General features: G+C 41.4%; 1 protein-coding gene across 11 annotated transcripts in view; it reads left to right on the top strand.

Annotated features, from left to right (window-relative positions):
- Window positions 1-14,437, top strand: part of ABLIM1 (actin binding LIM protein 1) — a 341,410-nt gene that overhangs the window by 188,906 nt on the left and 138,067 nt on the right. For all 11 annotated transcript variants that reach the window (XR_010341744.1, XR_010341741.1, XR_010341742.1 and 8 more), the window contains 2 exons: window positions 8,816-8,999; window positions 12,935-13,044. Coding sequence is in view for 6 of the 11 variants with exons in the window: in XM_064373819.1 (XP_064229889.1) it covers window positions 8,816-8,999; window positions 12,935-13,044 (294 nt within the window). In the remaining 5 variants the exon portion in view is untranslated. The remainder of the gene's footprint in view (window positions 1-8,815; window positions 9,000-12,934; window positions 13,045-14,437) is intronic.

Consider the following 14,437-nt stretch of genomic DNA (forward strand, 5'->3'; position numbering starts at 1 on the left):
GAGGAAGGGCCTCCTTTATTGGGAATTAGGCCTTTTCCGCATGACTGGGGAATGAGGCCAAAAGTTCTCTACCAGACACATAGTATTCATGGTATATATGTACCACATTTTCCTTATTCATTCTGCCATCAACAGGCACTTTGATTGATTCCATGTCTTTGCTATTGTAAATAGGGCTGTGATGAACATACGAGTACATGTGTCTTTTGGTAGAACATTTATTTTTCTTAGGCTATATCCCCAGTAATGGTATTACTGGGTTACATGGTAGTTCCAGTTTTAGTTCTTTGAGAAATCTCCAGCCAGTCACAGTGGCTCACGCCTATTATCCCAGCACTTTGGGAGGCTGAGGCGGGTGGATCATGAGGTCAAGAGATCAAGACCATCCTGGCCAACATGGCGAAACCCTGTCTCTACTAAAAATACAAAAAACTAGCCAGGCATGGTGGCGTGCTCCTGTAATCCCAGCTACTTGGAAGGCTGAGGCAGGAGAATTGCTTGAACCTGGGAGGCAGAGGTTGTAGTGAACCAAAATCATGCCATTGCACTCCATCCTGGGTGACAGAGCAAGACTCTGTCTAAAAAAAAAAAAAGAAAGAAAGAAAGAAATCTCCTAACTGCTTTCCACAGTGACTTAACTAATTTACATTCCCACCAACAATGTATATACATATATACACTGTGTGTGTGTGTGTGTGTGTGTGTGTGTGTGTGTGTTCCCTTTTCTCCACAGCCTTAGGGCATCTTTTTTTATTTTCTTTCTTTCTTTCTTTCTATCTCCTCTCTCTGTCTCTCTCTGTCTTTCTCTCTTTCTGTTTCTCTTTCCTTCTCTCTTTCTTTCTTTCGATGGAGTCTTGCTCTTGTTGCTCAGGCTGGAGTGCAGTGGCGCAACCTTGGCTCACTGCAACCTCTGCCTCCTGGGTCCAAGCGATTCTCTTGTCTCCGCCTCCCGAGTAGCTGGGATTACAGGCACCCACCACCATGCCTGGCTAATTGTTTTTATTTTTAGTGGAGATGGGGTTTCACCATGTTGGCCAGGCTGGTCTCGAACTCCTGACCTCAGGTGATCCACCCATCTCAGCCTCTTGAAGTGCTGAGATTACAGGCATGAGCCAACACACTCAGCTTGTTGTTTCTTTTTGGCTTTTTAGTAATAGCCATTTTGACTGACGTGTTATGGTATCTTGTGGTTTTCGCTTGCATTTCTCTGATGTTTAGTGATGTTGAGCATTTTTTCATATATCTTCTTTTAAGAAGACATGTTCTTTGCCCTTTTTTTAATGGAGTTATTTGTTTTTTGCTTCTAGAATTAAGTTCCTTATAGATTCTGTGTAATAGAGTTTTTTTGGATGCACAGTTTGTAAATATTTTCTCCCATGCTGTAGGTTGTCTGTTTACTCTGCTGATAGTTTCTTTTGCTATGCAGAAGCTCATTAGTTTAATTAGATCCCACTTGTCAATTTTTGCTTTTGTCATAATTGCTTTTAAGGATTTAGTGACAAATTCTTTGCCAAGGCTAATGTCCAGAAGGGTATTCCTTAGGTTTTCTTATAGGATTTTCATAGTTTTAGGTCTTACCTTTAAGTCTTTAATCTATCTTGAGTTAATTTTTGTATATGGTGATAGGTAGGGGCCTAGTTTTATTCTTCTGCATATGGATAGCCAGTTATCCCAGCACCATTTATTGAATAGAGAGTCCTTTCCCCAATTGCTTATTTTTGTCAGCTAAGATTAGCTGGTAGTAGGTATGTGACTATTTCTGGGTTCTCTATTCTGTTCCATTGGTCTGTGTGTCTGTTTTTGTGCCAGTACCATGCTCTTTTGGTTACTGTAGCCTTGGTATAGTATGAAGTCAGATAATGTGATGCCTCTAGCTTTGTTCCTTTTGCTTAGGATTGCTTTGGTTATTCAGGCTCTTTTTTGGTTCCATATTTATTCCAATTTTAGAATAGATTTTTGTAATTCTATGAAAAATGATGTTGGGAATTCCATAAGAATAGCATTAAATCTGTAGATTGTTTTGTGCGGTATGGCCATTTTAACAAGTTTGATTCTTCCAATCCATGAGCATGGAATGTGTTTTTTGTATGTGTCATCTATGATTTTTTTCAGCAGTGTTTCATTCTCCTTGTAGACATTTTGCATCTCCTTGGTTAGATGGATTCCTAGGTGTTTTTGTATGTGTGGCTGTTGTAAGTGGGATTACATTCTTGACTTGGCTCTCAGCTTGAACTTTCTTGGTGTATAGAAATCATACTGATTTTTGTATATTTTGTATCCTGAAACTTTATTGAAATCATTTATCAGTTCTAGGAGCCTTTTGGTGGAGTCTTTAGGGTTTTCCAGGTATAGAATCATAGCATCAGCAAAGAGAGACCATTTGATGACTTCTTTTCCTGGATGCCTTTTATTTCTTTCTCTTGCCTAATTACTCTGGCTAGGACTTCCAGCTCAATGGAGCAGTGAGAGTTGGCATCCTTGCCTTGCTCCAGTTCTTAATGGGGATGCTTCTAGCTTTTGCCTATTCAGATATTGGCTGTGAGTTTGTCTTAGATAACTCTTATTATTTTGGAGTATGTGGAACAGGATTTTGGCCTAAGGGTAAAGTAGTACATCTAGAGCACATGGCCCTCATCACTGGAAATGAGGGGAGTATAAGATGGGTCCCAGAACTTTCATGGGGCAAATTCAGAAGGGCTCCTTCTTCCCTGAGAAGAGCTGACCACCTGGCAGCATGCTAGATAGGTTTCACCAGGAAAGAGAAGAAATAACCCACCCAAGGCTGCTGACACCCCAGTTAAAATGCTCATGTTGCTCAAAACTGAATTCAAAACATTGATCATGTTTGCTTAGCATCCCTCTCTCTCTTACTGGTACAAGTTGATTAAAACCCGTATGAGAGCAGTAGCACAAGAAAGAGATGTTCAATTTACTGATATGGATGAAGAAAATGTCTTTTACATTTTACCCCCAAATCCACATTCGGTGGAGTTTTAGGCATGACCCATTCTCTTAAATGTTTGGCAATAGGAACTAGTGGACAGGCAGATGGAGTGTTGTTGCAATGAATTTGTTGGAACATAAAATGTTACTACTCTTTTTAGAAGGTTGAAGAAATAGTTGCTACTGAAGCCCTGTTGATGCCACTAAAATACTGTTCTGTTTTCACCTCATGGACACCCCCATACTTTGTTCCCCGCCTGTTCCATGGTATTTTTACCACATGGGCAGCTCCTGTTACTTTTTAAAAAAGATTTCAGCTTTTTAAAATATCCCTGTTACTAATTTTGCAACTTTTATATAAAATTTCTTGGATGTACATGTTCTTCCTTAACTAGTAGTTGATTGTATTCAGTGGTTCCTAGAGAATGAATTCCAGAACATAGCATCCACAAGGCACAGGACTTTTTGTAGCCAGGCTTTGACGATGGCAAAACAGGGCAGGATTCAGTTGAGACCTTGAGTGGGGAATGTTTTAAATAATTGATCAGAAAAAAGCAATTAATCTCTTTCACCAGAAGCCCTATTTTTTAATGAAAGGAATCTATGCTTTTCCCTGGGCGTATGTTAACTGTGAGCTAAAGACTAATGGAGCACCTACAGTTATACCCTACTGAAGTTTGACCTTACTAATTGAGGTATTTGTGATCATTTAGATGTGAAAGTTTTGCTTTGCACCATCAGAGAAGAGTATTTGCTAAGTTGTTAATATCAAACAGACCAAGGCTTTTGTAAAAAAAAAAAAATTAATGTTCACCTTTAGATATTTTTGGTTAAAAAGACTAATGCCTTTGTCAAAGCATAATTTTAAAAAAAAATAGTACTCTCATACAAATCTGGAATGAGCATGTATCAAAGATTTATTCAACTTATTAATGACAGAACCAGCAGGATTGTGAAGTTGGTTCCAAGGAGAACTAAAGTTGGATTGACTGGGTGCAGTGGCTCATGCCTATAACCCCAGCACTTTGGGAGGCCAAGAGAGGAAGATCACTTGAGGCCAAGAGTTCAAGACCAGCCTGTGTAACATAGCAGAAAAGCAGCTTGTCTATACAAAAAAATTTAAAAATTAGTTGGGCATGGTGGCACATGCTTGTAGTCTTAAGCTACTTGGGAGGCTGAGGCAGGAGGTTTTCTTACACCCAGGAGTTCAAGGCTGCAATGAGCTATGATCATGCCACTGCACTCCAGGCTGGGCAACAGAGCAAGACCCTGTCTCTGTGTCTCTCTCTCTATGTATATATAAAATAAAATTAAAAAGTGGGTTATAAAGACATTCAAAAAGGAATGTCAGAATAAGATGTCTGGGCTAGATGTAAAACTGATTCATGGTTCAACACAATAATAAAACCAGACAGAAGTCATCTGCATCTCTACTGGACAAGAATATAAAAGTTAACATTAATTTATAAAGTCTGGGCCTTTCATCAATAGGAAAGGGCTTGTCCAACACAGATCTGGTCCCCCCTGGATAATTAAATAATCCTTATATGAGCTGTTAAACAGTGCTCCAGTATGACATTTAGACAACATGCTTTCCTTCCTTTACCTTGTTTATAAGTTTTGGATAATTTTTCTTCTTATTATTATTAAAGGTGAACTTCCATTTATATGAGGAACCTAGAGGAGTTAAATTCATAGAGACAGAAAGTAGAATGGGGTTGCCCTGGGCTGGAGGAAGAGGGAATAGGGATTTTAGTGGGTACAGAGTTCTAGTTTTGCAAGATGGAAAGAGTTCGGTGGATGCATGGCAGTGATGGGTGCACAACGATGGGAATGTACCTGATGCCACTGACCTATACACTTAAATGTGATTCAGATGGTACATTCTTTGTTATATGTATTTCGTCACAATTAAAAATAAAGTTACAAAATGGACTGACACATGACTATATGAAGAAAAAATCAATAATTCTTGATCCTCCTGAGAGAACCAATTTAATGGTTCTGTTTGTAACTTTTCCCTGTTCATAAAAACATAACTAGACATATCTAAAAATAGGATTTTCAAAATTGTTTACTCTGTGACATTTGTTCTTTTCGCTTAACAATATACCACAGACAGATCAATGTCTACAACCTAGAGGGCTATCAATATCCACAACCCAGAGGGCTAAATTCATTCTTTTTAATCCCAACTCCTAGACTGGACATAGCATAATTTATTCAACTATTTTTCTGCTAATGAAAGTTTAGATTGTTTCCTGTTATTTTTCTTTTCCTGCCAATACAAACGCTGTTTTAAAAAATGTTTTACTACAGCAGAGCAGTGCTGAAGACCAGGTTTTGAGTAGTGACAGCAAGAAGGCAGAGGAGGGAATGGATCCAAGAAACACTGCACTGGGCTGGGCGCGATGGCTTATGCCTGTAATCCCAGCACTTTGGGAGGCCAAGGTGGGCGGATCACCAGAGATCAGGAGTTCGAGACCAGCCTGACCAACATGGTGAAACCCTGTCTTTACTAAAAATACAAAAATTAGCCGGGCATGGTGGCAGGCACCTGTAATCCCAGCTACTTGAAAGACTGAGACAGGAGAATCGCTTGAACCCAGGAGGCAGGGGTTGTAGTGAGCCGAGATCACACCACTGCACTCCAGCCTGGGCAACAAAGAGCAAAACTCTGTCTCATAAAAAGAATAATAATAAGAAGAAACACCTCACTGGGGAAATGGGTTGGATTTGGTCCAGTTGAAAATGTTGATATTGGCTGGGCGCAGCGGCTCATGCCTGTAATCCCAGCATTTTGGGAGGCTGAGGTGGGCAGATTACCTGAGGTTAAGTGTTTGACACCAGCCTGACCAACAGGGTGAAACCCTGTCTCTACTAAAAATACAAAATTAGCTGAGCGTGGTGACACATGCCTGTAATCCCAGCTACTCAGGAGGCTGAGGCAGAAGAATTGCTTGAATCTGGGAGATGGAGGTTGCAGTGAGCCGAGATTATGCCATTGCACTCTAGCCTGGGCAACAAGAGCAAAACTCTGTCTCAAAGAAAAAAAAAGAAAAGAAAATGTTGATGTTGATGTAAGAGTTGGAGAATGGATACAGCTACCATTTTGATGAGAAAGGGAACAGAAAAAGAATAGCAGAAGGTTTTATGAGGGGGATGGCAGAGAAACTGCGAGAATAGGGTGTGTTTTGAAATGCTGGGTTTGAGATAGGCATGGGGTCTGTCTGTGCCCATCAGACAGCTACAAATTGGCATCTAAAGCTTGGGGAAGACATCACAGAGAGAGATCATTGATTTGAGCATCCCTTTCATAAAGTCATAAGTGAGGCTATGAGAGCGGATGAGATCTGTTCCCAGGGAGGCCTTAGATTACAGAGGAAGGAGATGGCACCCATGGGAGTGACCTGCATTTAGAGATCTGGCTGCCGAGACTGAGAAGGAGTAGACAGAGGAGAAAAAACAGGAAAGTAAAGCCTGGGGAGGCTGGAGAGGCAAGAGTCTGAAATTGTGACAGCTGGTCCATTCTTAGCAAATGCAATCATGTTAAGTATCTTTTAGGTATTGGCATCATGGGCTCCCCTTCTCACTGCTTGTTATATATGCCTTTAAGAACACCTGCCTCCGTGAGTCTCGTCAAACACTGGTTTCCTGGTATAAACCACCAGAAATAATGATATGGTTTGGTACGCCACCTTGAGCACTACTTTGAATTTAAGGAAAAAGCCAAATCAAATCATAATAGGGCACAGTTTGAATGTAGCATAGCATCTCTCGGTAGTGCTAAGAATTCATTTCTAAGGCTACATTATGTTCATAGAAACTAGGACTTTATTAATAAAGGATAGTATATGTCAGTTTCTTGAAACCATATGATCTGGAAAAGGCTGCAGAGAGGTTCCCTAAGAAAGCAATAAATACAAAGAATATCTAAACATTTAGAATTAGCTTTGAACTGTCTCAATCTATTTTTGTGTATTGCCACCAGATTACCCTATTGACACCAGATCTTTGTATAAAGACTGTACATTTTTAAACCATAGGTGACTGGAGGAGAAAATTTAGGGAATTACCAGTGATCCGAATGCGTTGTTTTGTCACTTCTCATGGCTTTGAGGAATCCTAAGTTTGGAAAAATATCAGTCATCAGAACTTGATGTCACTGAGGAGTGAAATCAGTGGGAGCCTGCCAAGTTTCAGGCAGGATTCAATTTTTTCATACATTGTGTTTCTGTTTTATATTAGATACAATTAGGTTCCTGAAGAAGAATCAAAAGAAGACTCTCACCCTTCAAATACCTTGCCATCTTGTAGAAAAATAAGATATGTACCTAGACAGATATTAAAGAAAACACTCTAAGGTTCTCTGACCCTCTATGCCCAGACTGCATATTGTTGCTGAAGGAATTTTCAATCAGAATGAGGCTAGTCCATATGTGGGTTCCCCTGACCCACAGGACCCATTTAGGGAGGAAGAAGCAGGTGGGAGAACAGTGGGAACAGAGGAGAGGCTGGCAGGTAGGTGAGAGGAGGCAGCAGGTGGTGAACGAGCTGTTTTCCAGATAATATGATCACAGGAGTATTTATAGGGTGGTCAGTTTCAGGCATGATGGACTCAGGCCATAATGTTGGGTTACTTAATAGTAAATTGCAAAGAAGAAGGTCATGGCTGTGGAGTGTTGATCTAAACAAAGACTGGTGAATCCACAATGGAAAGTTTGTTTGTGGGTTCCGGGTCACCTTGAATGTCTTCAGTAGCTTGTAGTTAGTGAAGAGTCCTGACTGAAGGTGGGGGAGTTGTGACTTTCATCAGAACCTTCCTGTTGCTCAGCCCTAGTTCATCTAGATGCATTAAGGAGTCATGGGAACTCAGCAGATGAACCCTGGAAGCATTCCAGCAGGTCCTTTGGAAAGCAGTTTATTGATTCAACTCACCTTGTCTCCACCCCAACTGAGTACCAAATAATCAAGAAGAATCCTAGATTCCTTGCCTAAGGAATTGTAAATTGGAATCAGTTGACCTTGGGGCTAGCGAGGGTAAGGTCAGAGATTTCCAGCTTTGGCTGTTGCTTCTCAGTCATTTGGCAGAGAAAATCTTTACTGTCAGGGACTGCTTTGGGTTTTATTTGCAGACAAATTGTTGTGACCTGCCCTGATCTTGTCTGAACACGCAGACCAGGCCCAAGCTCCCACTGCCTGTTTGCACCATCTCCCTAATCCACAGCTGTACCGTCAGAAAGAGATGCCAAAATCCAGACGCAATAAAGCAGCCAAATGACAGGTCTTTCCTCCTTTGCTTGTTCATTTTTTATCTCTCCATAACATATAAATAATTGGCTCATTCTATTTACTGCACAAAGAGAAAATGAAACATCTGAATTTTTCATAGCAGTGGGAAAGTAGTTCCAGAGTGTGAAAAAAATAGCTATCGGAAATTCCAGCTACTGCTTTTGGTATAATGGAAATTTATTACTCAACTCCATAACAATCTTGGCCCAAACCGTGCAGTTGTGTGGGCAGGCAGTGGGCACCTTTCCTAAATAGCACACTGCCAGGGACACCTTTGTTCATATTTGAGACAGCCTGAACCAAGGGTATCTTTCTATCAAAGGGTGTTTGATTATCTCCGAATCTTAGACATATCACAAAAGCCGTTGAGACCTAGCCAGTAGATTTTACTTGTATGAGCTATTGCATCGCTCCCAAGGGGAGGGTCAGAGCCCAATAATAAATAGCTCTTTGTACCAGTCCCCTCCCTAGCGCTAAACCATTGAGATCATAGAGTAAGCAACCAGTCAGTATTCAGTAGAAGGAGTGCTGCTCAGCAGTGTGGCAGATAATGACCAGATGTGAACTTTTCTTTCTGCAGTGTGTGGCTGTGACCTGGCACAAGGGGGCTTCTTCATAAAGAACGGAGAGTATCTCTGCACCCTGGACTACCAGCGGATGTACGGGACACGCTGCCATGGCTGTGGGGAATTCGTGGAAGGAGAAGTCGTGACCGCTCTGGGCAAGACCTACCATCCCAATTGCTTTGCTTGTACTATCTGCAAGTAAGTGAGCTTATCTTTCCAAAGCCTGCAGCTTCCTCCAACAGAGAAATGCTGGTTGGGACTGTTAGAGCTTGGATTATATACCTTTGGTTTGAGTAGCACATAGTCTTATCCTTAGATTTCTTTCTTACTGTACTATCTATCAGTCTTAGTAAAAAAGTAGATTAGTTGGAAACCGTATGCGTGGTGTCCTCTGCAAGTAATATGGCTGATTTTAAGAAGACTGAAACCAATTCTGAAGCAGCTCTGGCTCTCAAAACATTTTTTGGTAATATAAACATCAGAGGGTAATGGTACAACTGCTTAGAAGGATAAAGCTTATTTGGAAGTATAAATTCTTAGGCATGTGTGTGTGTTTAAAATGGTCTCTTTCATCTGTAATAAGGGGTGGCAAACTGTGTCCCATGGGCTGAATTAGGCCCAATACCTGTTTTTGTGGATAAAGTTCTATTGGAACGCAGCCACTCCCACTGTTGTGTGTGGCCTATGGCTGCTTCCGCACTGCAGCAGCAGAGTTGAGTCGTTGTGACAGAGACCTTATGGTCTGCAAAGTCTTAAAAAGTATACAGCCTCATCTTTAGGGGGAAATATTTGCCAAGCCCTGCTCTCTACATATCTGTCATCTACCAAGGTTAAATCTTAATAGTGCAAACCAGCTTGATTAAAATGATCAGTCAGTCTGGGCCTGGTAGCTCACCTTTATAATCCCAGTACTTTGGGAAGCCGAGGCAGGCAGATCACCTGAGTGATCAGGAGTTTGAGACCAGCCTGATCAATATGTTGAACCCTCTCTCTACTAAAAATTCAAAAAAATTAGCTGGGCGTGGAGGTGCACTACTTGGGAGGCTGAGGCAGGAAAATCGCTTGAACCTGGAAGCGGAGGCTGCAGTGAGCTGAGAGCACACCACTGCACTCCAGCCTGTGTGACAGAGCGAGACTTCATCTCAAAAAAACAATTAAAAATAAAAATAAAATGATCAGCCAGAGAGTAGTGTGAGTGAGAAAATGTGGTATTTTTTTGTGGTTTTTATGTTTTGAGGACTGCATGTTATAAAACTAAGATAGGTTTGATTCCTGTAACCAGGAATCACCACCAAGGGTCAGCTGCTTCATTGATCCATTCTAATTTGGCAATTTGGCAATCCAGTGCCTTTTGAAGTGGTGATCTATTTGCTGTGCCTTTCTAAAAACCCCAGTTCAGAGGAGACGTGTTGCCTGCTTTTCAGCATTTTATGTTTCTAAGCCAGAAAGATGTAAGCTCTAGAAGAGTAGATTCAATATTGTATAATTAACTAACAAGATAATACTGATAAATAAATCATAAGACACAAAACATTCATAATATCTTTATGGCTATGTATTCGCTCATTTCTCCATTTCTTTTTTTAAGAATCATAATTTAAAAATTCTGGATGAATGAACTGAATATTTTTCTGTATTTAATCAAAAGCATAGTTCTTTCCTGATGCTTCCCTTTTCAGGCTGTGGTACACAGCCTGGCTAAGAGTCCTGGGCTGGCACTGAGCCTCAAGTCCTAGTCTTACTTCCCAGGTTGTGTTGAGACCTATGTGAATTAGCTTTTTCGAGACAGTTGTCTCCGCCTTAGAATGAGAAGCTGTGAACTAGATGCGAGTGATTTTTCAAGCCTGGCTGATCACTGGAATCTCCTGGATGGGGTGGGAATGGCCTAGAGATGGGGGTCTCTCTAAAAAGATCCATTTCTAGCCTATTTTCCCCCAAAACCTGCATGCTAATTTAGTAGTTTCTGGAGGGTTCTCAAGTATGTTACTCAGCCAGGCTGGAAGGCCCTCAGTAAACTCTAAGAGCGATTCTGATCCTGACCCTGAGAGGTCATTGCTTTGAAGTTGGTATAATGATATACAAAGATTTATTAACTATGACCCTGTCCCTGGACATTTGAGGCAGCAAAGGAGTACTAACTGTTACTACTGCCTCTCCTGCTGCTGAATGACAATAATTCTGCTTGAATTGGGGGCCTCTTTTATAGTTAATAAGTTATATTCATACAGAAGTTAATTTAACCCTCTTAGCAATTCTGTGAAGGGAACCAGGAGTTAATCTCTCTAGAGTGACTTTGAGGCTCACAGTTTAAGGGACATTCCCGAGTTAATGGGTTTAAACTCAAGTTTTCTAACTCTAAATCCAGGTCTCTTTCTATTATGCAAATAAAAGAAGGAAGTTATCCAGTAAGGGCAGAGGATATAGGGAGGGAGGAAATTCCTGAAAAGGGCCATTTACAAAACAACAAAACTTACACTTCAGAAGGCCTGGCCCAAGTTGAGAACTGGATTCTGGCTTGTCCCATAAAGGATCTATGTGAGACTCGGGTCTAAAATAATAACAAGCTTGGATGGGAAGGAAGCCTTGGGCTTGGGTGGGGTAAGTGAGGTGCCTCTGGGGGATGCAACGTGTAAAAGGCACTTATTCTCAGGGTCCTGCAAGTGCAGGATCAGCCATGGAGCATGAGTCCCTCTTTAAATGCTGTGTCCAGATCCAGGCCTGGCGTGGTCAGAAGCAAAAGAACCTGCGCTTGTTATGTCAAGTGGGTCCTTGACTTCCTAACACCTTCCTTACAGAACAGATTTAAGATTCGTTGAGGTTTAGCTAATGAGTTTGAAGCAGTAGTGTGACTGGCATCCAGCAGAGTGATTTTTTTATTCTTAAAGCAAGTTCTGAGTTGGGGGGTGCCATCTGCACCTGCCTGTGGCCTGATCTCCCTAGCTGGTCAATCCAGGCATGTTACTCCACCTCTCCGAGCCTTTGCTGTACCGCAGAAAGTGACATAGCACCACGCATGGAGAGGACACCAACTGTCCTCAGGACTTCTAAAGTGTAAGGGTGTAAGAATTTAAAACTGTCCGTGATGACTGGAACCGGCCACATTTGTGGGGTTGGTTCAAGTCCAAATTTACCTTTATGTGTTTATTGCAGTTAATTGCCAATTGTTAGGCAACGGAGGGGCAACTTAAAGGGGACGTAGCAGCTGTGGAAGTAAAAATGAATGTCCAAAAGCTGCTACTTGCTCTTAAGTAATGGCTTCTGACTCAGATTTGCAGTGACGTTCGGCTTGTGAGTTTCACATTTCCTAATTGACAGCATCACACATTTGAAAAATCACTTCGATGGAGATTATTGGCACATGGGCCAAGTGCAAGTGAGTGGGCATAGAAACTGTCATATGTCTACTAATTATTGACTTTTTTAAAAGACTGTCCGCCTGGTCACCTGGGAGAAGAAACTGATCACCTACATGCAGAAGGCAATATTTTTGCCAAATATGCTGCTATTGATGAACACCTACTATGAAGAGAAATTCTCTTTCTGAAATGAATCTAATGTGAATTCTTAAACGGATATTTACAGCCTGTCCTATTTCTCCCAGTTTATAAGGGACTGGGTCTCCAGTACCACGAAACATTCAGTTCACCCATGTAGATGTCCAGCAAAATCTAATTCTGCATAATCATCACGGAGTTCTAGGCACAGTCCCAGGGAACTGAAAGACTTATTGCTTGACCTGTAGCCAGTTCTCCTGGGGCGGGGCCTTAAGCTTCACTGGGAATTTGTGGTATTTAAAATATTTTTTCATGAAGGACTTTCCATTTGGAAGTTTACTGTTCTGTGTGCCTTGCTAGGTGACTTGCTGGAACTCTCCACTAATGAGTGGAGGTAAATCATTCCATTTTACTACCTGGTTGCCCTTAGAACCAGTACATTCCCCTGCTCAAAATGAGGCACATTTATTTGTTTGGACTGTCTCCAGCTGGCTGGCTTGGTTATGACTCTGTTTCAGGCATGTTGGCTGCTGCTTCTCCAAGAAATAAATGAGCACCGGAGGGCAGCAAGCAGAAGGAATAAGGAAAAGGAATGAAATTGCTGCAATAACCTTGAGGGCTATGTCTTTCTGTCTCCAGGCGCCCGTTTCCACCCGGAGACCGAGTCACATTCAATGGGAGAGACTGCCTTTGTCAACTCTGTGCACAGCCGATGTCATCCAGTCCGAAAGAAACCACCTTCTCCAGCAGTAAGTGCCCCGGTGACCTACTGACATGAATACCTGTGTAGTCCAGAGGTAGCTCAGGCAGGTGCCTTCCTTTTTGAGAAACCCTGTTAGCTGGAAATGAGAGTCATCTATCTACTTGAATAGATATTTCTCCAAAGATGACATTAAAATGACCAACAGGTACATGAAAAGGTGTTCAATGTTATCAGTCGTAAGAGAAATGCAAATCATGAGATACCACCTCACACCTGTTAGGATGGCTATTATAAAAAAGACAGGAGGTGACAAGTGTCAGCCTAGGTGTGGAGAAAAGGGAACCCTTGAACACTGTTGATGGGAACGTGGATTATTAATGCAGGCATTTTGGAAAACAGCATGGAGGTTCCTAAAGAAATTAAAAGTAGGCCAGGTGTGGTGTCTCATGACTGTAATCCCAGCACTTTGGGAGGCCGAGGCAGGAGGATTGCTTGAGCCTCATTTAAAAACAGCCTGGGCAACATGACAAAACCCCATCTCTACAAAAAATGCAAAAACTGGCTGGGTATGATAGAGCACGTCTGTAGTGCCAGCTATGTGGGAGGCTGAGATGGGAGGATGGCTTGAGCCTGGGAGGTGAAGGTTGAGGTTGCAGCGAGCTGAGATTGCACCACCACACTCCAGCCTGTGTGACAAAGCTAGACCAACTCCAAAAAAAAAAAAAAAAAAAAGAAAGAAAGAAAGAAAGAAAAGAAAAGGAAAAGAAAAAAACGAATGAATTAACAAACTACCATGTGACCTAGAAATTCCTTGGTATACACAAAAAATCTAATATGTGAAAAAAATTAAAGTAGGAACAAAATTAAAGCAGACTAAAAGAGCTGCATTTATATGGGGCAGAGAATACTTCTCTCAAAGATGATACCTAAGGAGACATTTGAAGAAAGTGTGGAAACCAGCTGTGCATACATCTGGGGATTTGTCATTATTTACAAGGCCTTGTCTGACCTGTCAGAATCCATAGAGAACCTACTTATCCCAAAATAAAAATAGTTGGCCAAATTGAACCATTTCTTCTGTAAAATAACCTCGAGTAGGCCAGTTAACACACATATGAAGTTGATGCATTATGAACTGTGGGCACCAAGCAAGGAAGCTCTACTCCATCTCTTTCCTGGGACGTTAGGAAGTGAACTAGAGATTTGCCTTAGTTTCTATGGCTTTTGCCAATCCTTGGGAGACTTGGAATAAATGTCTTTAAGCCCTTAAGTGAGTCTTAATAGGTAAGAATGAGATAAACCACTTATGCACCAGAGAAATTCAGTGCAATTCATAATAGTGATTTCAAATCTTCCTATTAAATTTGAAGTCTTATACTTGTTAAAAATATGAATGTTCTGACTAAAGCATTTGCATAGAAATTGGATTTTGACCATTG

Source organism: Aotus nancymaae, unplaced genomic scaffold (genome assembly GCF_030222135.1).
Source record: "Aotus nancymaae isolate 86718 unplaced genomic scaffold, 86718_ANA_hifiasm-v0.15.2.pri h1tg000010l, whole genome shotgun sequence".
NCBI classification, from domain to species: domain Eukaryota; kingdom Metazoa; phylum Chordata; class Mammalia; order Primates; family Aotidae; genus Aotus; species Aotus nancymaae.